We start from the raw sequence: 24082 nt of genomic DNA, 5'->3' as shown, positions 1-24082 counted from the left end.
GACATAGACTGGCTGCATATGTGTTCCAGTCATGACAAAGAAGCAAGGTTTCTAGATATTCTAAATGACTATTCCCTAGATCAGTTGGTCATGGAACCGACCAGAGGGACGGCAACCCTGGACTTAATCCTCAGTGGGGACCGGGACCTGGTGCGAGATGTAAGTGTTGTTGAACCGATTGGGAGCAGTGACCACAGTGCTATTAAATTAAACATACATGTAACTGGCCAATTGCCAAGAAAATCCAACACGGTCACATTTGACTTCAAAAGAGGAAACTTCACAAAAATGAGGGGATTGGTAAAAAGAAAGCTGAAAAACAAAGTCCAGAGGGTCACATCACTCAAAAATGCTTGGAAGTTGTTTAAAAACACTATATTAGAAGCTCAACTGGAGTGCATACCGCAGATCAGAAAAGGTACCGCCAGGGCCAAGAAGATGCCAGCATGGTTAACGAGCAAAGTCAAGGAAGCTCTTAGAGGCAAAAAGTCTTCCTTCAGAAAATGGAAGTCTTGTCCGAATGAAGAAAATAAAAAAGAACACAAACTCTGGCAAAAGAAATGCAAGAAGACAATAAGGGATGCTAAAAAAGAATTTGAGGAGCACATTGCTAAAAACATAAAAACCAACAACAAAAAATTCTATAAATACATTCAAAGCAGGAGACCATCTAGGGAGACAATTGGACCCTTGGATGATAAGGGAGTCAAAGGTGTACTAAAGAACGATAAGAAGATTGCAGAGAAGCTAAATGAATTCTTTGCATCTGTCTTCACAGTGGAAGATATAGGGCAGATCCTTGAACCTGAACTAACATTTGCAGGAAGGGATTCTGAGGAACTGAGACAAATAGTGGTAACGAGAGAGGAAGTTCTAAGCTTAATGGACAATATAAAAACTGACAAATCACCGGGCCCGGATGGCATCCACCCGAGAGTTCTCAAAGAACTCAAATGTGAAATTGCTGATCTGCTAACTAAAATATGTAACTTGTCTCTTGGGTCCTCCTCCGTGCCTGAGGACTGGAAAGTGGCAAATGTAACGCCAATCTTCAAAAAGGGATCCACAGGGGATCCCAGAAATTACAGGCCAGTTAGCTTAACTTCTGTCCCTGGAAAACTGGTAGAAAGTATAATTAAAGCTAGATTAACTAAGCACATAGAAGAACAAGCCTTGCTGAAGCAGAGCCAGCATGGCTTCTGCAAAGGAAAGTCCTGTCTCAGTAACCTATTAGAATTCTTTGAGAGTGTCAACAAGCATATAGATAGAGGTGATCCAGTGGACATAGTGTACTTAGACTTTCAAAAAGCGTTTGACAAGGTACCTCACCAAAGGCTTCTGAGGAAGCTTGGCAGTCATGGAATAAGAGGAGAGGTCCTCTTGTGGATAAGAAATTGGTTAAGAAGCAGAAAGCAGAGAGTAGGAATAAACGGACAGTTCTCCCAATGGAGGGCTGTAGAAAGTGGAGTCCCTCAAGGATCGGTATTGGGACCTGTACTTTTCAACTTGTTCATTAATGACCTAGAATTAGGAGTGAGCAGTGAAGTGGCCAAGTTTGCTGACGACACTAAATTGTTCAGGGTTGTTAAAACAAAAAGGGATTGCGAAGAGCTCCAAAAAGACCTCTCCAAACTGAGTGAATGGGCAGAAAAATGGCAAATGCAATTCAATATAAACAAGTGTAAAATTATGCATATTGGAGCAAAAAATCTTAATTTCACATATACGCTCATGGGGTCTGAACTGGCGGTGACCGACCAGGAGAGAGACCTCGGGGTTGTAGTGGACAGCACGATGAAAATGTCGACCCAGTGTGCGGCAGCTGTGAAAAAGGCAAATTCCATGCTAGCAATAATTAGGAAAGGTATTGAAAATAAAACAGCTGATATCATAATGCCGTTGTATAAATCTATGGTGCGGCCGCATTTGGAATACTGTGTACAGTTCTGGTCGCCTCATCTCAAAAAGGATATTATAGAGTTGGAAAAGGTTCAGAAGTGGGCAACCAGAATGATCAAGGGGATGGAGCGACTCCCTTACGAGGAAAGGTTGCAGCATTTGGGGCTTTTTAGTTTAGAGAAAAGGCGGGTCAGAGGAGACATGATAGAAGTGTATAAAATTATGCATGGCATTGAGAAAGTGGATAGAGAAAAGTTCTTCTCCCTCTCTCATAATACTAGAACTCGTGGACATTCAAAGAAGCTGAATGTTGGAAGATTCAGGACAGACAAAAGGAAGTACTTCTTTACTCAGCGCATAGTTAAATTATGGAATTTGCTCCCACAAGATGCAGTAATGGCCACCAGCTTGGACGGCTTTAAAAGAAGATTAGACAAATTCATGGAGGACAGGGCTATCAATGGCTACTAGCCATGATGGCTGTGCTGTGCCACCCTAGTCAGAGGCAGCATGCTTCTGAAAACCAGTTGCCGGAAGCCTCAGGAGGGGAGAGTGTTCTTGCACTCGGGTCCTGCTTGCGGGCTTCCCCCAGGCACCTGGTTGGCCACTGTGAGAACAGGATGCTGGACTAGATGGGCCACTGGCCTGATCCAGCAGGCTCTTCTTATGTTCTTATGTTCAAAGTGCTTCATCAGCAAGTGCGAACCAATCCCTCTGTAGCACCATCAATCCAGCTTAATGGTGCAATGCTGGAGAATGTCGATCACTTTTCTCATCTTGGCAGCCATCTCTCTGTAAAAGCTGACATCAATGCTGAAATTCAGCATCGTCTGAGCTCTGCGAGTGCCGCATTCTCCGGAATGAAGCGTAGAGTGTTCGAGGATCAGGATATTAGCAGGGAGACCAAAATGCTTTTTTACAAAGCCATTGTACTACCGACCTTACTGTACGCCTGTGAAACATGGACCATTTATAAACGCCTCTCCCAACTTCTTGAAAGATTCCACCACCTCTGCCTCCGGAAAATTCTGCAAATTACTTGGGAAGATAGGCGGAGTAATGTTAGCATATTGGAAGAAGCAAAGACCACCAGTGTTGAAGCAATGATCGTCCAACATCAACTTTGCTGGACCGGCCATGTTGTTTGAATGCCTGATCACCGTCTTCCAAAGCAGCTACTTTACTCCCAACTTAAGGATGGAAAATGGAATATCGGTGGACAGCAAAAGAGGTTTAAAGATGTTCTCAAAGCTAATCTAAAAAAATGTAACATGAGCATTGAGAACTGGGAAGCCTTGGCCCATGAGTGTCCCAATTGGAGGTCGGCCATTATCAAAGGTGCTATGGACTTTGAGGAAGCACGAGTACAGGGCAAAAGGGACATATGAGCTAAGCAGAAGGCATGTCAAGCAAATCCTCATTGTGACCATCTTCCATCTGGAAACCTATGTCCTCACTGTGGGAGACTGTGTGGATCCAGAATTGGCCTCCACAGTCACTTATGGACCCACTGTTAAAGAACTTACCCTGGAAGACAATCTTACTTGGCTACGAGTGATTGCCAATGAATGAATGAATGAATCTGCAGAACTGTCCTTCGGGAACTACAACCAACAAAACATCTTTCAAGCTATGGCATGATCAGATACCAAGCTTCGTGGTGTCTCACCTTCGTGTGTTCAGCTGCAAGGCCTTTGTGCACATCCCAAAACAAAAGAGATCAAAATTTGACAACACTGCCAAGGAAGGCATATACATTGGATATTCTTCAATGCAGAAGGAATACCAAGTACTAGATCCCAAAACTGGCGAAGTTGGAGTATACAGAGCTGTCCGCTTTGATGAAGGAAAGTGTGCACACCAACCAGAAGGGGCGCCGCATCAAACAGGTGACAGTGAAATGGAAAAAGACACTGAGTCACTGAGCCATGAGGGCAATACCCATGTCTGGGCATTATGCCAACTTAGTTAATTAGAACTAGGTATGCCTTTCCCATCTACTACGTAATTCTATAAATAAAGTAGTTTTTCTCATTTTACAAAGTCTTAAGTCTCAGTGATCTAAATTCAGGGTAAAAGCCTGCTACTTAGGTAAATACACCCACTAACACACATGCAGCTCAGACTACTGAGTATCTCTGCATATTTCCATAACATGGTGCACCCTTGACAGTGGTGATCCCTCATCCTCACTGTACATTTACTTGGCCAAAGTTCCAATGAGCAACAAAGCAAGAAGGTGACTTCAAGGAGTAGAAGCTACCCCTGCCTCCTCACTTTGCCTGCAATTTCTCTATGAGTAGCAGTGGGCATTGAGCCTAGCAGCAAGGAATAGCAAAGGTGGCAAGTCAGGGGTCAGCATTGGGTCCTCCTAAGGTGCTGGCATCCAAGAAGTGAAGAAACTACAGCTATTACTGTACAAAAGTTCAAATAAGAAATAAATGTGATTAAATTGACACTAATCCAGTTTGGAAAAAGGGCGGGGTATAAATAAAGATAATAACAATAATAATATTGCAAGCAGTGTATACCAGTAAACTGGGCAGTGAAAAATGCAGGAAAGGCTGTAACTAATTGCATATAACTGTAGCAGTTAAAAACTATGTAAATTCAAGAACCTAGTATCGATGGTCAACAGGGCATATAAACAGATAGTTCCCATGACAGCTTAACCGATACAGCTCATTGATTTGATCTGGACATATCACTAAACTATGGTCTAGTGTTACATGGATAACCCTTAGGCTGTACACTTCCTTCTTCTCTCCTCCTCTGACACAGTCATTAAAAGATCAGAATGTTTTACTTCTGTTATTGACTAACTGTGTTATCATCATGTCCACATCCAAAAGTGTGTTTAATCTTAACAATGGATTGAGACAAACAAGTTAAATTCATAAACCACAGTATGAAGTGAGTGTGTTCCCTAGTCCCTACAGAGCTTGTCTAATTTGGACATAATGATAAACCACAGATAATAATGAAAGTGAAAGCTTCCAATTGCCTCCTTGCAGCCACACTGGGGGAGCTCATGAGCTTGAGAGTCACTCATGTAATGCCAAACCACAGTTTAGTGTTATGTCTGAACAAGGTCATTGTGGATTCGAAAACATATGAGCCAAGACTTATGATATGCATGCTTTGCAATACAAATATATATTCTTTTTATTGTTTTATTGAATGAACCGCACTGATTTTACTTTCCCCCCTTATATAGGAGTTACTACTGTCATCTCGCTTGAGCTGAATTCTTGAGCTGAAATCATCACTCATTCAGAGCCCCTTTGCTGAGATCATTTACCTGGAGGGGTGGCTGCCTCCAAGGCATTGGATCATTGCTGAGGAGCAAGCTACATGAGTCTGGCTAGCTGCAATCTGCCAGGAGCACCACTCTCAACTTGGAGGTCATCCCAGAAGCAGGGCCGTAAGGTATTTGGCGGCAGCAGCACTTGAGAAGAACTCTGAAGAAGACTCAGAGACCTAGATTTTCACCCATCAAGCTGGACTTTGGGCAAGGTCATTTGGACTTGTGGGTTACCACTGTGTGTGTCTGACAAAAATAGTTTTGAAAGCCAGTTTTCATATTGTTGTTCCTTTTCATGTTTATGAATAAACAAATGTATCTGGGTTGGTTACATCCCAGGTATATGAATGGAGAATCACTTGCCTAGACATTTTTACTAAGGTCTCAGGTTTCCTGAGTGGGGATCTGAGCTAATACAATTAGCAAAAGAAAAATAATGTCTTGTCGGACATGGGGATTCCCCCCCCCATTGAAGGTTTCAAGGGTAATCTGCTGGAGGTTGCATGCGACATGTCTTGGCAGAGCCAAAATTGGGTGGAGCTGTCTCTTCTCTCTCTCTCTGCTACCTTTTTCCCTCTCTTTGTCCTCACCCAGGGATCTTCCCAGAGATCTGAAGTGATTGTTTACAAAGGTATTTTACTTTTTCTCCTTCTTTCCATCTGTTTTGCCTCTCTACTTCTCCCCCTGTTCCCTCTGGACTCCGCACCCCATGAAATTAGACAAGGGCCTAATGGATCACAGGTTGTCAATCCCTTCTCTAGGCCTTTAACCCCGGCTCTTCTACATGGGTTATGGTCATAAGCACTATTTCCAATAAATCACATTTCCAACATTTTTGAAACTCTTTACTTGAATTATGTTAAAATATTTGTGCATATCCCCTTTATTTTTAATGCCCCTTCTTCCTGTCCTGCAAATATAATTTTTTTAAAAATAATGTTTTTATTGGTTTTGGGTAGAACAGAATACAAAACAAGAATAACTTATACAACGAGAGAAAATAGTGCAGTTGACAATAGGAGTTATGGTACCTATAATGCTCTAGGGAGATAAGCAGCTATGAAATGGTTATTCTCCTGAATTGTTTTCCAGATAATTAACCCAATGTGGACCACCAAATCTGACCATGCAAGGTTGGAGGCTTGCAAGCCCCATCACTTTGACTAACAAAAACAATAAAGCTATACCATTGTTCATAGAACTTGTCTGCATCTGTTCCTTGTCTCATTGCTTTTGAACTATGTGTCAGTTTTTTCATAAGTGCTAATTTCCATATTTCCTGATACCATTTATGAATCATATGTGGGTCAAGTGTTTTCCAGGAAGCAGCTATCACCAGTTGTGCTGCTATAAGAAGAAAGTTTGGCAAGGTTTTGTGTATGATTTTATTGTTGGTTTCATCAGCTATTAGTAGCAGAGCCAGAGATAATTTTGACAGATTGAACGATACCGTAGTTAAACTCAACTAAAAATCTGTGGAGACTCATGAATTAACATATTAGTGAAAATGTAGAATTATAACTGGGGCTGTATGTACTCCTTAAAATTCTGCGGCCAAGAAATCCAAATTCTGCACCATAAAAAACTGAATTCTGTAAAAGGGAGAGGCAAGGGAATGATGGGTTGGGAGGAAAGCAAATCTACCAGGCACACTTACTGGCTTGTTTGGCTTTCTCTGCATAGCTGGTTGTCAGGTCTTCATCTACAGGGTGCTCCACAGGCCCTATCATGGGGATGAGGTGCCTCTCTGCTCGAATGGTCTTAGTCGCATGTGGTAAGAGCATAGCCTCTGGGGAAGGCTCTCTATCTTCAGGTAAGGGTGGCTGCAGCAAAGCGTCACTCTCTGATAAGGGTGTGTGTGTGCGGCTTCCTGGCTGGCACACAATCTCCCTCTTGGTCACCCCACTGAAGTTTTCTCCATGTTCTCCAGCTTGTGCTGTTGCCTCAGGGGTGCTGTCATACCCACTCAGATTTGAGAGTGACACTTCATCTTGTGGCTCATCCACTTTATTGTTTGGTCCCCCCGGTGGAGAACGGGGGCTTTTCTTGCGAGCTCTCCGATGCTTTTCCTGTGCAATATTGTCAGCATCGCTGTCAGTCTCAGCATAGTACGCTTCACTATCTGGGGGTGAGGTTAGGTTCTCCAAGTGCTGCTGTCGTCGGGACTGCAGCTCAGGTTCTGCGGCAACTGGGGGACCTGCCAGTTCAGGACTGTGCAACTGGGAGGCCTGGCTGAGTGGGGAACCTGGTGAGACCACTTGTAGTTGCCTGGGAGAAGGAGAACGGAGGAAACCCACACCAGACAGGTCCCCACTAGATGCCCTGTGGGGGAGAAGAAGAAAATCAGAGGATTTTGGTCAGTTACACACAGAGTAATAGATGAATATTTGATGCAGATATGTGTGGGTATAGTGCAGAATCTCCAGTATGGCTTTCTTGAGAATCAAAATCAGTTTGTGGTTAGGAAATTATGAATACATGTAACACAATGGCTACTGAAGATTCAGAGACTCTCCTTCCCATCCCCAACCTCCTACTATATACTACAATCAGAAGAATGTTCATACAAACTAAGCAAAACTTGGTAATTATCTATATTATCTTTTGTCAGGATGAAATATGGTTTGTTAATAGGGATGGGCAAAGATGTCAATTTTGATTTCTCTCAGTTTCTTATTTTTTCAATCTTAAGTTCAATTGTCCACAATTTATTTATTTAAAATATTTCTATCCCGCCCTTCTACCCTACAATAGGGCACTCAGGGCAGCTTCAATAAAATAGCACACATATATAGTAAAATACACAATAAAAACGCAAACATTACAGTAAATTAAAATGCATAAAATACAATTAAAATACATAAAATGCATTATGCATACACGTACACACACATACAAACATACATACATGTATATATGTGCATACACATATAAGAGAGTGAGAATAAAAGAACTTAAAAGATAAAAATAAAAGATAAAAAACTTTAAACAGTGTCAGGCTGACCCGTCAGTCCCAAAGGCTCTCCGGAACAAAATAGTTTTTACAAGTTTCCGGAAGTCCATCAGGGAGGGAGCAAAGAGGGCTTCTTGGGGCAGGGAATTCCAAAGTCTGGGAGCCACAATTGACAAGACTGTCTCCCGCGTACCTGTCAATCTAACTTCTTTCATTCCAGGCACTCAGAGGAGACCAGAGGCAGATGATCTTAAATCCATTGGAACATAAGATGTAAGCAGTCCCTTAAGTACACTGGTCCAAGGCCGTTTAGGGCTTTAAAGGTCAAAACCAGCACTTTGAATTGGGCTCAGAAACAAATTGGGAGCCAGTGGAGTCGATAAAGCACAGGGGTAATATATTCCCTACGCCGTGCTCCCATTGATATTCTGGCTGCTACATTTGGACTAACTGTAATTTCTGAATCGTTTTCAAAGGCAGTCCCACGTAGAGTGCGTTACAGCAATCAAGCCTCGATGACACCAGTGCATGTGGCACTGTGACCAAGTCAGCTGCTTCCAGGAATGGACGTAGCTGGTAGACCATTTTGAGATGGCCAAAAGCACTCCTGGCTACCGCAGCCACCTGATATTCCAGCAGCAGGGCAGGATCCAGAAGAACTCCCAAACTGCGGACCTGCTCTTTCAAGAGGAGTGCAACCCCATCCAGAACAGGGTGCAACCCTATCCCTGGGGCAGTTTTCCCCTTGGCCAGCAACACTTCCGTCTTGTCTGGATTAAGTTTCACATTAGTGAAATCAGTCTGGACAATTTCACATCAGTTTGTGATTTTTTAAAAAAAAATCTCTATAAAAATTCATCAGCATTTTAATGCAATTTTCTCCTAATATATACTTTATCTGCAATTTTCCTGAATATACACATTTTTTGCACAGCAATTTTCCATAATATAATGCATTTTTGTATGTTATCTTCACTAATAGATACATTTATACATACACGTTTACACTAGTATATGCATTTTTTTACATATTACTTGACTGGAGAACTGCACTGTAAAATGTGGAGAAGGGTGAATTTTGAAGGACGGCTGTGCTAGCTTGTTTTGGAAGGTACAAATTATGTAATTTCACCTTTAAATGCGAATTGAATCAAATGTATTAATTTGGCACAGAACTTGGTGTGATGTGTCTGTTTCTACCCATTGCCTCAAGAGTTCATATATAGTCACGATGGGCATGTCCACACATTGAATAAACATGTTTTTATTTCCTATTTCCTGCACGCAGTCCACACAGGCTTTCAAAGGTAGTTCTTTTCATTTTGCATGCACTCATTTTCAACATTTTACACCTGGGAAAATCAAAACTCTCCCCCCTTGTGATTCTTGGGAGAAATTTGACTGGGCAGTTATCATAGGTACCTATTGGATATTTTCTATGATACTAATTGGTGATCAGGAACAGAATCCCATATCCCATCCAATTTCATTCATATTTAGGTTTCTTCTTGATTCTTTGTAATCTGTGAAGAATCATGTGCAGAAATCAGTCTGTATTTGTATTTTACTTGGATTTCATTGTTTTATGGAAGTTATGCTGTAGGCTGGTTTGAAGGCCTTTGTTGATGGGAAAGTGAAAATATGGAAAGTGAAGAAGCAGGAGGAGACTTGTGCCCCCTTTTAAATCTCTGAGATAGGAGTTTAAAGGAGGAGAGGGGGGAGACTTGCAAAGCCGCACAAGGGTAGCCCTACCCACCTGTCAATCATGTGACATCATATGAAATCATGTTGAAATGGCCTTGAACCATCTCTGTCTTGTGAATGCACTGGATTGAGGGTTCTTGCACACACCCCTTAGTCCATATCTACACAGACAACTTATATGACTAATGTTGTGGTCACCTGAGTTTATCCACTTTTTGCCAGCAGTTAGGTCTGTCTAGGCGAACTAACAGTTGGTGGTTCCATCAAAGAACATACTAAAGTTTAGGGCTAGCTTAGGAAAAATGGGAGTTCAATAGCAGATTACTTTTATAAATCTGATAATATTTATTCTTTACCCATTAAACATCTTTACTGGTAATGCATACAGTGGCCTTAGCCATTGGATCAGAATCAATTATGATCAGAAGTTAAATATCAGGCTTATATATCAGTATACATTAGACTCGCATACAGTTAACATATCTTAACGTATAATGTGCTATCGATTCAGACATACGTTATACAAATTACACTGCAGTAAATGTGAAGTTATATTGCAAGGAATCAACATCAAACAAGTTACATTTCTCTTTTAGCATTATTTCTGTTTCTTATCCATAACAAAACTGAACCATCTCACCCTTGTGGGAGGCAGACCTCTGGTTATCAGCAGCAGCATAGCAGCAGGGGAACTGGCTAAATATTGCTCCTGAATTCCTAGTTTTATAGGAGTGTCTCAAGGCTATGTCCTTCCTCAACAGCTGTCTGCTTATCAGTTACTGCCCCTATGCAACATCTCTCCATGCCATCTTTCAGAGACAAGAGGGACCAGCTAACGTTCCAACTAATCACTTTAGTTGGTATTGTTCACACCATATAAGGCAGCTGTAGCTGGCAGCTACATGTTGTTATTATCTCTTTTGTTTATATAAGCATGGGTACATTGACTGACTGCCCAGAACTAGAAAAAGAAGGGAGGTTTTATTAGTTTATTTTTATTAGTGACATTTTATTTTTATTAAAATAAAATTTATGAGGAAGTACAGGGAATATTTATCAAATATGCATATACAGAATTGGGAGGGATAGCTCATACCCTGGAAGACAGAAATAAAATTCAAAGGGATCTTGATAGGCTAAAGCATTGGGCTGAAAACAACAGAATGAAATTTAACAGGAATAAGTACAAAGTTCTACATCTAGGAAAAATAAACCAAATGCACAGTTATAAGATGCAGGATACTTAGCTCAGCAATACTAAATGTGAGAAGGATCTTGAAATTGTTGTTGATCACAAGCTGAATATGAGCCAACAGTGCAGTGGCGTCACTAGGGTTGGTGTCACCCAGTGCGGTAACTCATGGTGTCACCCCCATGGACCCCATGGAGCTCCTCCCTCGCCAAGAGGGGGCGGAAGGTCCCTTTAGCGAGCGCAGAGTGCCTTTCTATAGAGTGAGTGCAGAGTGCATTTTCTATAGAGAGGAAGGCAAAACCGGGAGGAAAGGCTGCCCACGCCAGAGCAATGGTGGAGGGAAACTCCTCCATGATCCACCTCCCCTCCATAGAAGCCCCCCTTGAGATTCTCCTGCCGCATGGGGGAAAGAAGCGGCAGGCACTCCGCACATGCTCAGAGGCGGCGTCCAGGCTGAGTGGTGGCAGCGTCCCTCTTCAGAGGCTGTCTAGCCTCTTTGTCTCTCCACCCCCCCCAAAAAAGGCCACCGCTGCAGCTTGGCGCTGAGCTCTGGATGAGCAGGTGGTGAGGGCTGAGCTTGCTCTGCTTCGCCATTGTGCGCCTCCACTTGGAGGCGGCGGCTCAGCTTGTCGGCCAGCTCGTTGTTGGCCAGCCTCCTCCTCGCTCCGCCCCTGCCCGCTGACTAGCCGGACGATGCTTGCGCAGGAGACGCCCAGGCGGGCGGCGGCAGCCCCACATAATGGGGGAAGGGAGGGCTCTCCTGGTGCTGCCTCCCGAGGAAGCGTGCAGGGGATCGGGGAGCCAGCAGGGCTGGAGTGAATCCCACCAGGGTTCACCTATGGGGTTGTCATGTGGGGTCTCAGAGGGTCGTAGCCCCCTTCCTGTGACCGGAAGTGTCCATGGTTACTTCACAGAACGGCCGGGCTTATACAAAATAACTGCCCCGCTTCTCAGTGGCTAGGGGCGGCTCTGGGACTGGGTGTCACCCGCTCTGATTGTCACCCGGGTGCGGTCTGCACCCCCTGCACCCCCTAGTGACGCCTCTGCAACAGTGTGATGTGACTGCAAAAAAGGCAAATGCTATTTTAGAATGCATTAACAGAAATATAATTTCCAAATCATTTGAAGTACTAGTTCCCCTCTATTTGGCATTGGTTAGGCCTCATCTTGAGTACTGCATCCAGTTCTGGACAATACACTTTAAGAAGGATGTAGACAAACTGTAACAGGTTCAGAGGAGGACAACAAGGATGATCAGGGGACTGGAAACAAAGCCCTATGAGGAGAGATTGAAAGAACTGGGCATGTTTAGCCTTGAAAAGAGAGGACTGAGGAGAGATATGAGAGCACTCTTCATGTACTTGAAAGGTTGTCACAGAGAGGAGGGCCAGGATCTCTTCTTGATCATCCCAGAGTGCAGGATACAGAACAATGAACTCAAATTACAGGAAGCCAGATTTTGGTTGAACATCAGGAAAAACCTTTCTGTTAGAAAAGTACTGCTAGAGTGATATGACAAATTACCTTGCAAGGTGGTGGGCTCTCCAACACTGGAGGCCTTCAAGAGGCATCTGGACAGCCATCTGTCATGCATGTATTGTTAGATTCCTGCACTTAGGAGGGGGTTGGACTCATTGACCTTATAGGCCCCTTCTATAATTCTATCAATTATTTGTGATAATTATTGGCCTTAAATAGAAGGAATTTATCTCACTTCTTTTACACAGTATGCTGGAATTGCTTTTTAGGATTTTTTTAAAAAGTTTTTTTAAAAGATGTTTTGTTTTAATATGTTTTAAAGTCTTTTGTTTTTAAGATATTTGCAAGTGCTTTTAGTGTTTTTGTTTGCCGCTCTGGGCTCCTTCTGGGAGGAAGGGCAGAATATAAAATAAATAAATAAATGAATAAAATGATGATACAATAAAAATAAACCACACTACTGGCCCTGGGCAAAGGGAGTTGGATATAAAACAGGGAAAATGCACACAATCCTCTGACACTTAGTGAACAGTTAGTCCCTCTGAACCTGAGAGGTGTTATAAAGCTGCCTACTGGGTCAGAGACAGTACACAGTAAAAGGTCTCCACCAGAGCAAAAACTACAAGAACCAAAACTTTTATAGATATAAATATCTCAGCTAACAAAACACCAAATAGTAAACAGAGAATATGGCAGAAAATCTGGTTAAAATCCATTTCAAGACTTTTATCTTTATTAAATGTTAATCAAGTTTGTACAGCATATCCTTGGGAAGATTTTTTTTACGTCTGAAGCTCAAATTGAAAAGAACTTTCCCCAAGAAACTGGGATGCAAGTTTTGGGGTCTTGAAGTTTGTTTAGGCTGGGCCAAACCATTGGCCAACCCAGGCAATCCAGCCGGCAGTGCTTTCCAAAGTCTCAGGGTTGAAATAGATGTTACATGGGAGATAAAAATGGGATCTCCTAACTTTTTTCTCTTTAAAGCAGTCTACCATGCACTCCAATTATGATGTAAGCAGTGGCAGACATCACCCGCTCTTACCTGCTTTTTCCACTGTCCAACTTTCACATCCATACATAGAGATTGGGAATACCATGGTCTGAATGATACTGACTTTAGTGTTCAGTGACATCTTTGCATTTTAGGACCTTTTCTAGTTCTCTCATAGCTGCCCTCGCCAGTCCTAGCCTTCTTCTAATTTCTTGACTATTGTCTCCATTTTGGTTAATGACTGTGCCAAGGTATTGATAATCCTTGACAAGTTCAATATCCTCTTTGTCAACTCCATTCCAAATCATAAATCAGTTACATAAATCTTCTGTTGTCATTACTTTAGTCTTTTTGACATTTTTACCTTAGGCCATAAGAAATTTAAGGTGCTACATATGTCTTGCTATTTTTTCTCCACACTTCCTATATTCCAATCAGTTTCAAAAGCAATACACTAAGTGGCATGGGGGTGGGGGTGGTAGAAGAGGATTTGTTTGAGGAAAGGAAGACTAAAGCCTTCTCAGAAGAACTATAGTTCTTTGAATCCCATCTAATCAGAGTCATATTCTTATTAGTATGAGGAATACAGGGAGAATCATGTTTGCAGCTGGATTAACAACATTAGGAGATGCTTTTAAGCAAGGTAAATGCTCTTTCCCCTTCTTTTCTTCCCAGGTTCCTGCCTGTGTGGATCTGATTGAAAACTCACAAAGCTGCCACTACTGCACCTTACTTAGAAAGTGGTGCTGATGGTGGTGGCAACAGTACCAGAAAGATCACTCAGACTGCTAGTAGCCTTGTGAAAGGTGGTTGAAGAACATTTATCTATCTATTTATAATATTTCTATCCCGCCCTTCTACCCTATAAAAGGGCACTCAGGGCAGCTTACAAAAATAAAATCAAACACGTACATGATAAAATTGTAAACAATAAAATCACAAACATTAAAATAAATTAAAATACATAAAATACAATTAAAATACATAAAATACTATATGTATACACACACACACACACACATATAGGGAGTGGTACTAAAGGGGACTACAAGGGTAAAATTTAACGTAGAAAGCATAAAATCAGTGTCAGGCTCTACTTTCAGTCCCTCCCAAAGGCTCTCCAGAACAAGATCATTTTCAGAAATCTCCAGAAAACCATCAGGGAGGGAGCAGAGCAGATTTCTTGGGGTAGGGTGTTCCAAAGCTTGGGGCCACAGCTGAAAAAGATGTGATAGCTCATCCACAGCTGATAAATTAATTTGGCAAGAATATCAGTTTGATTTGATGCCTCTTATTGTAACAGTATACCTAGCTATTGGTGTGAATGGCTCCATATACAAGAACAAACAATAGCTGTGACAGGGGACACCCAAGCCAAGGTCCTGACCTGTCCAAAATGCAATTATTTAGTAGTTTATTTAATTTGGCCCAAGATTTGTTGTAGAACAGGTCCTCTGTATTCACCTTCACACCTATGGAAAACATGTTTTTTAATGTCATACACATCAATACTTATGCTTGCAAGTCATTATATTATTAATGGTATTTTTCTGCCTCCTTATTCTATTCTTTATTCTAGCCCTCCTTTTATGAAGCAGTTTGAACATACACAGCACAGTCCTAAGCATGATTACTTAGAAATAAATCTCACCGGATGAAGGGGATTTATTCCCTACTAAGTGTGTTTCTGATTGCAAACATGTTGTATTTAATCTCTCACTTAAAATTTATTGGTTCAATAAAAGATAGGGACCATTTGAGGCCATTCCAATTGCACTATGGTATACAGATCCAGACAAGAGCACTATTCATTTAAATGCTTTACAAGTTCACCTACAGCAAGGGCTGGGCCTTTGGAGTGATCAGTTAGTTGAGGATCTGAGATAGCTCTTTTGGATACTGGCTTTTGTTGGGACAACTTGCTACATAACAGCTTTCCATGGTCATGCAGACCTTGCTTTTGATCCTGCCCTCCAAACCATCAACCACTGGCCACTTTGTTTGCTGAAATGTCCAAAGCACATTTTTCTCTTTTTTTCCTAATTACAACTTGTTCCTGTTCCAAAAGCTTGTTCTCCATTTTGTTCTCCATCTGAAGTAATCTAGATTAAAAAGTAAAAACTCCAAAACCCACAGTTGGGCAATACTTTTACTGAGATCAACCAACATGTCACAAAAATATGGCAAGCTTTCTAGCTCTCCAGAACTGTTCATCAGGTGTCAGGGACCTCTACCAAGGTAGCACAATGGTTAATTTATTTATTTATTAGATTTATATCCTGAACTTCCTAATGTAACATTACCAGCACATATCAGAAATGGGTAGCATCAGGAGGTATGTTATGTAAGAACTCTGGGACCTCAGTCTCACCCCCAACAGTGATGGAACATTATGCCCGCAGAAGAAGCCACTGATCCATCCCCCACCCGCTGCAATATATGGGAACAGTATTGGATAAACAACCGTTGCTTCCTCAATAGCCAATTACCGTGTTGCCTGCATAAGGTAAATATGCAAAAAGGGGGGGGCTAGTGGGTGATAAACCCCTACATACAAAGCTCCCACCAAGCACCAGAACTGAAAGCAAAGGGGGACACAAAGATCTCTGTTGGTGAACACCAAACACTCCACTCCAGCCATTGCTACTGATGGCCAAACACCCTTTTTGTATTGCAAGAGTTTGGCCACACAGAGAAGCAGAAACACAGTAACTGAAGACACAGTTCTATTGCAACACCCTATACAAGATAGATGAGTACTGTCCCAGTGACTAGAATATGTTCTCCGAAAGGTGAATCTTGAAATGAGGACGTTGGAAGCCATCAAGCAAGGAAGAGGTATGGAAACTGGAATAGCACCCAAGTAATGCCACTTTTTCATTTACAACCTACTGAGCATCTTCACTCAGCCACTCTGTTGCAGCTGCTCTGCTGACCATTTCTGATGATTTATCATTACCGTCCTTGTCTTTCTTGGTTCTTTCCAGGCAGCCCTGCAACATGTATGAAGCCCATGTTCTCCAGCAGTAGCACCCAGCATGATTCTTATCAAGCTGTTCCTATGTGAAAAGGACACCTTTTCTTTAAATTCTAGCAGGGCTTGGTGGGCATTGCCATGGATGCAGGAGGTGTGCCTGAATGTGTTGTTCAAAAGGGTGGTATCATGTTCCTTTCAACTTTGCTCATAAGAGGCCATAAAATCCCAACTGCATTTCACCAACATGCTGGTGTTGGCAGCTGCCAATGTGGATAGCAGGAGTAGCTGGGGCAATGTGACAGTGATGCACTACAGCCCTCCCAACAGTGGTATCGCTGCTATTTTGCTAGGCACTTCCAGGATAAAGTCTCTTGCATCCGTCAGGACTTGGACTCCAATGTTTTAGCAGTTGAATCAAATGAGGTATCCGGAGCACAGCCTGGTCGTGATCTTTTGGATGAGTTTCAATTGGTGCAGCTTGAGGACGTTGACAAGGTGCTTGGACGGGTGCGAGCAGCCACTTCTGTGTTAGATCCTTGCCCCTCTTGGCTAATAAAAGCTAGCAGGGATAGCACTGCCAGCGGGGCCAGGGAAGTGATTAATGCCTCACTGCGTGAGGGAGTGGTCCCTGGCTGCCTGAAGGCGGCAGTAGTGAGACCACTTTTGAAGAAATCTTCCCTGGACCCAGAAAACCTTAACAATTACAGGCCGGTAGCAAACGTTCCATTCTTGGGCAAGGTCCTCGAAAGAGTGGTTGCGGACCAGCTCCAGACACTCTTGGATGAGACCGATTATCTGGATCCATTTCAATCAGGTTTCAGGCCCGGTTTTGGCACGGAGACGGCCTTGGTTGCCCTGTATGATGACCTTTGTCGGGAGAAAGACAGGGGGAGTGTAACTCTGTTGGTTCTCCTTGACCTCTCAGCGGCTTTTGATACCATCGACCATGGTATTCTTCTGGGGAGACTTGCGGATTTGGGAGTTGGAGGTACTGCTTGGCAGTGGTTCTGCTCCTACCTGGCGGGTCGTCTCCAGAAGGTAGTGCTTGGGGAGCATCGCTCGGCACCCTGGGCTCTCCAATATGGAGTTCTGCAGGGGTCAGTTCTGTCCCCCATGCTCTTTAACATATATATGAAGCCGCTGGGTGCTGTCATCAGGAGTTTTGGAGTGCATTGCCACCAGTATGCTGATGACACACAGCTCTACTTCTCCTTTTCATCTTGTTCAGGTGAGGCTATCAAAGTGCTGAACCGATGCCTGGCTGCGATAATGGACTGGATGAGAGCGAATAAATTGAAGCTCAATCCAGACAAGACTGAGACGCTGTTGATAGGTGGTTCTTCTGACCAGATGGTGGATGTTCAACCTGTCCTGGATGGGATTGCACTCCCCCTGAAGGAGCAGGTTCATAGCTTGGGAGTTCTTTTAGAACCATCCCTGTCACTGGAGGCCCAGGTAGCCTCGGTGGCATGGAGTGCTTTTTACCAACTTCAGCTGGTGGCCCAGCTACGCCCCTATCTGGACAGGGAAAACCTTGCTTCAGTTGTTCATGCTCTGGTAACCTCTAAATTAGACTACTGCAATGCACTCTACGTGGGGCTGCCCTTGAAGACGGTTCGGAAACTACAGCTCATGCAGAATGCAGCGGCCAGACTGATAACTGGGACCAGGCGGTCTGAACATATAACACCGATTCTGGCCCGCTTGCACTGGTTGCCTATATGTTTCCGGGCTCGATTCAAGGTGCTGGTTTTAACCTATAAAGCCTTGCATGGCACGGGGCCACAATATCTGATGGAACGTCTCTCCCGATACGAACCTACCCGTACACTCCGCTCCACATCGAAGGCCCTCCTCTGGGTGCCTACTCAGAGAGAAGCCCGGAAGGTGATAACAAGAAAAAGGGCCTTCTCAGTGGTGGCCCCCAAACTATGGAATATTCTTCCTGATGAGGTACGCCTGGCACCAACATTACTATCTTTTCGGCGCCAGGTAAAAACCTTCCTCTTCTCCCAGGCATTTTAGTTTCAGTTTTTAGTTTTTTAGCATCTTAGTATTTTTAGTATTTCAGCTTTTTAATATTTATTTATTTATTTATGCATTTGTATGTTTATACATATGTTTTTAATCTTTTTGATATTATTAATGTATGTTTAAATTGCTTGATATGTGGTTTTAATTGTATATCAGATGTTTTACTTGTTGTGAACCGCCCAGAGAGCTTCGGCTATGGGGCGGTATATAAATTGAATAAATAAATAAATAAATAAAATTTACCAGGATGGGGCTCTCACCAGTGAGAGTGCTAGATTGGCTCTGATCCCAGCTGATCCCAATAGCAACAGCAACTCTGCTGTCAGGAGGCTGATGGCGCAGCAGCACCCCAGCCTGCCCTGGTAAACAGGATCATCGGATTGTAATACCCTCACTCACTGTCTATCCCTTACTCCTGATTACTTATGTATAAATTAAATAGCAATGACCCAGTACAGATCCTTTGGAGATAGCATAGTTTACTTTCCTGAGATATGAAACAACTGTTTAGCCCTATCCTCTGCTTTCTTTTTAAAGTGGTTTCTTTTTTAACCACTTTTCAGTCCGTAAGGGGTTTTGTCTTCTTCTCCCAAGTTTTCATTTAAGCCTTTGGTATGGGCTTTATCAAAAATTTAAATATATATACTAGCTTAACATATTTTTTAAATCTGTCCTCCAATGCAATTATAAAAAATAATCTAAAAGGAAGTAACCATAACCCTGCAGAATGGGAACTCTGATACATGATGCTCTACACTGATCCTATTTAGACTTGGTGCTGATGAGCAAGCAAGAATTTACCCATGCACCATTCCATGTGGCTGGCTTCTAGGTATGGAAAGATCTGTCAATTTCAGTTGTCTCAGTTTCTCATTTTTCCGATCTTAAATTCAGTTCTCCCTGTTTCTACAGCAATTTGCATTTTCTGCACCAAAATTTTAGTGTGAATTTCTCCTAATAAACACATTTTTGTAAGCAGTCTTAACAAAGGTGCACATTTTTGCAAGCCATTTCTCGGTATCTAACACATTTTTCCATGTTATTTTCACTCATATATTCATTTTTATGCACACTTTCCTATTCATATATGCATTTTTGTAAATATTGTTTAGTTGGCAAACTATAAATGTGAATTTCTAAGGATGGCTGTGTTTCAGTTTTCATACTGATTCAGAAAGTGTGAATTTGATAAATTCTACTTAAAATGCGAACTGTATTGAAATTCTCACCTATCCCTACTCGCTTCATACTTCAACTGGGCTCTCAGCTACTATACTTGTATTATTAGCATGCCAGTGCAGCACCCGCTCAGGCCACAGATGGCTGGTATCCCAACGATGTATAGAATAGGAAGGCCAGACAACTGTGGCTTAAAAGAGGCATCAGGCACTTTGAAAACTTCTCAGGAAAGCTTTTCTTCTATGGCTGACATCTTCTTTGAAACAAGCCAGCCTGATCACGCTCTGAATGGCAAAATGTGCGAGAGTCTCATATAAGCTATTCTGAGGTCAAAACCCCCCCAAATAGGACATGTATAATAAAAACAGAGAGTCTCTGTGCTGTCAGTAGGGAGGGGAGTCACTTCAGTATCATCCTCTCATGCATCCTGAGATTGAAGTGTGAGCACAGGGTAGACATAATTGGGAAGATTTACAAAGTCACATATTATTACATTGAAAATTTCATGAAAATCAGCTTGTGCTGCCTTGTCCTACCTTAAATTTAAAGGGACACAGTTTATATTAAAAGCTGTTGTGCTAAATAAAGCAATGGGGCATTGAATTTTTCACTTAGCTCTTCTGGCACCAAGATCCAACAGCTGTTATCATTACCTTTTAACAACAATGTTGAGGATGCCGTTTGAGGAGTCGATGATCTGCATGGCACTGGCATGCGAGAGACCAGCACATGATTTCCCATTGATGGATACTAGTTCATCATTTTCCCACAGGCCCCCACGACATGCTTTACTTCTCTTACGAATCTAAGAAGGGAAGAGCAGAGAAGAAAGCGTGATTTTTTAATTAAAAAGTCATCATACTCAATGGATTACTTCCTTATTTCTCTCCAAATAACAAAAGGCCTTTATACCTAGCTAGAACCTCAAGTCCTTCCCCAATTTATTTATTTATTTATTGAATTTATTAGTCGCCTATCTGGCTGGTTATCCAGCCACTCTGGGCGACGTACAAAATAGACATACAAATACATTAGACGTTAAAAATCTGAAAACAATGATAATACAATCTAGCCCACCCCAAAAGCCTGCCTGAAGAGCCAGGTCTTCAAGGCCCGTGGGAAGCTCATCATAGAAGGGGCATGGCGGAGATCATTTGGGAGGGAGTTCCACAAGGTGGGGGCCACAATTGAAAAAGCCCTCTCCCTAGTCCTCACCAGTCTGGCTGTTTTGACTGATGGGATGGAGAGAAGGTCTTTTGAGACTGATCTTTTTGGGTGGCAAATTAATGTTGAGATGCTAATTACAAAGTTATGGTGCAATTGTTTTACAAGTCTATGCTAGGGATGTGCTAAAATTCATAACATCAGGAACAAAACATCCTGCTCCCATATTTTCCCTGTTCAGATTCCTTTGTGTCCCCTTAGCTCAGAAAATTTCACTTTAATCCCTGCACACACACAACGGAACAGCTGTGTAATTTTTCTAAATGTAATTGGCCTAGTGCACAGCTATTCTTGCCGGTTATGGCTTATGTAGACCACTCTAGCACAGCCATTTCCTTTCTCCCCAGGAATCAATTTTATAACTTTAACCCTTTATTTTCCAAAAAGCATTCTGCTGATACCAATTTCTTGTTTTTCTTTCCTCATAAACAGCAGGGGTGGGGGTCATGATTGTAAGGGCAGTGAGAGGCAAGTGAGTATTTTAATGGTTACCTTTTAACCTTTTCCTCCATACCACAGTCCCAATGAAAATCATCCCGCCCCCCAAAAACTTTTGGGACTTGGGAAAGGGGAACTGCCCACTTGACTACAGAACGTATTTGGATTCCAGAAGTCTGGAAGCAGAGTTGCTGTTCTGCTCCTAGCCTGAAACTGAGCAGCAATGATTGAATACTGCTACACCGTCCATGTTTGGAAGCATCCCACTTCTCTAAAGCAAATGAAGTTTCTATTCTACTGCAAGGCTGGGGGAGAGGTTTTCTTTTATTCTGAAAGGCATAACATTATACTGGCTGTAGCATTTGACAGTATCCTTTACGGATGGAAAGATCTGACAGTTTCGGCTCTCACAGTTTCTCATTTTTCCAATGTTAAATTCAGTTCTCTACATTTCTACAGTGACCTGCGAATTTCTTTTTAATCTTCATAAAAATTCTCCATCCTTTTAGTGCATATTTCTTCAAATAAACACATTTTTAGGCAGTTTTGACAAAGGTTCACATTTTTGCAAGCAATTTCTCATCATTTTGTGCCTTTTTGCATATTTTCTCTCATGTATTCATTTTTATGCACACTTTCCCCTAATATATGCATTTTTGTAAATGTTGTTTAGTTGGCGAACTGGATCCCAAGATTTTAATAAATGCGAATTTCGAAGGATGGCTGTGTTTCGGTTCTCATATTGTTTCAGAAATTGCAAATTTCTGCTTGAAATGCGAACTGAATTGAAAGTCTCACCCATTCTTAGTATCCTTATAGACTGTAATAAAAATAAATAAAAGGTAAATAAATGCTAAGTAGTGATCCATAGTATACACCATAAGGTCAAAGGAAGCCACAGCACAGTAATACCCCCTTGATCCTCAAGGATAAGTAGCAGGTGGCCATAAGTTGCTCTACATACCGTGTGGTAAGCTGGGCAAATGCAGAGAAAGAAATGGCATCTTGCCCTAGGTAGGGACAGAGATATTAGCCTTCGACATGATAGGTCCAAGAGGTGGAAGAGCCTCCGACTTGTCTTTTCTACCTGATCGTGCTTCACTTCGCCATTTGAGTGTTACCTTATACCCTTGATCTGAAAACTTCCTGCAAGCAGGAACAGTATTCCTTTATAAGGAACAACTAAAGCTGTGACCAAACAAAGTCTGGCACCAGTACATCATGGCAGGGCAAATGTCCTGGGTACCTGGCAGTGTCTACCACTGCTGGTGCCACTATTGCAGCTGATGCAACACAGTGGATGGTGGTAGTGTCGGCACTGAGTAGAGCTCTGAACCTGCATGGCACACATGTCGATGGCTGGCATCATTAACATGGCAGCACCAGACAGTATAAATATGTGGGCTGGCAGCTCTGATCAGTGCTACCACCTAGCCACCCAGCAGGGAGTGGGATGTGCACTCAGTGGTTGGTGCTGCCATGTTAATGATGCTGTCCTGCCCCTAACATCATTAACATGGTGGCTTCAGCCAGTACCTGTGCACGTGCCAGGATTGCTGCTGAGTAGAATGGTGCAACCAGCCCACCATCTAGTAAGTGGTAGGGAGTGAGCACCACAGTGTGGATGCATTGACTATAGCTTACCCAGAGTCCCCCTAATTCTGGAGCTGAGCCTGCTTCTAGCTGTTGAGTTCCAGAGAACTATCACGCAGGTTAGGGATAGGGGAGACATTTGATTCAATTTGCATTTAAACCTGAATCTATCAAATTCACACTTTCCAAAACAATATGAAAACCAAAACACAGCCACCCTTTGAAATTTGCACTTATCTGAATTTTGTGATGCAGTTCTCCAACCAATCAATTTTTACAAAAATGCATATATTAGGGGGAAATGTGCATGAAACCAGATATATCAATGAAATAACATACCAAAATGCATTATGTTAGGAGAATTACTTGGATATCTATTAGTCAAAACTGCAGGCGAAAATGTGTTTATTAGGAGAAATGTGTGCTAAAATGCTGATGAAGTTTCGTGAGGATTGTGATGCGTCCTTCCCTGGCTCTCCCTGTCAGGTTCCTACCTGCTCGTGGTTACTGCCTGTCTCTAGGCACCACCAGGGACTCCACCAGTCCGGACCGCTCTCTCTCATGGTTTACCTATCCGCTCTAGCACAGATCTCAACAGATCCCCCTGTTAGGCAACCACCAGTCACGTCCTAATACTAGTATTCCCAGAGACTCTGAATACTGGTATTGTTATTCTCTTCACCGCTGCCACCATTTGTTACAGTTCCCCTTCAGCCTTGGTCATTACCTTACCCTCCCTTCTGGTCTGTGAAACCCCAGCCAAGGATCAGGCCTTTGGTAAACCAAATTAAGTATTTATTAAAGATAACAAAGCTAACAAGATTAACAGGATTTCTTCTTAAGGCACATAAGCATATGGTTTTACTCAATACTAATCCGAACTCCACCTCCCTCCTTCTTCACTCTCTCCTGACAAACAACTCTCTCAAACCCCACCAAGCAATCCACTCTTTCTCTTCTTCCCCCCCAGATTCCACTCTCACTCTTCCTTTTATACATTCAGCCATTTTAAACACTCAGCCAATCATCTCGCATTCTACTGCCCAGTCACTCCCCCTCTTTCACTCCACTTACCATGTATCTTCTAAAACAACACTTACCATATATACATTAAT

General features: G+C 42.5%; 1 protein-coding gene across 13 annotated transcripts in view; it reads right to left on the bottom strand.

The window, feature by feature from the left end:
- The window catches only part of SYNPO2L (synaptopodin 2 like), a 100466-nt gene that overhangs the window by 30915 nt on the left and 45469 nt on the right, over positions 1-24082 (bottom strand). For 12 of the 13 annotated variants that reach the window (XM_061634596.1, XM_061634592.1, XM_061634595.1 and 9 more), the window contains 2 exons: positions 20366-20517; positions 6861-7525 (listed from right to left, as the gene is read on the bottom strand). In XM_061634596.1, the coding sequence (XP_061490580.1) occupies positions 6861-7525; positions 20366-20517 (817 nt within the window). The remainder of the gene's footprint in view (positions 1-6860; positions 7526-20365; positions 20518-24082) is intronic. The other variant, XM_061634606.1, reaches the window with a different exon arrangement.

This window comes from Rhineura floridana, chromosome 7, assembly GCF_030035675.1.
Source record: "Rhineura floridana isolate rRhiFlo1 chromosome 7, rRhiFlo1.hap2, whole genome shotgun sequence".
NCBI lineage: Eukaryota > Metazoa > Chordata > Lepidosauria > Squamata > Rhineuridae > Rhineura > Rhineura floridana.
Note: the sequence above shows the minus strand (reverse complement) of the source record. Positions and strands in the feature narration are given on the sequence as shown.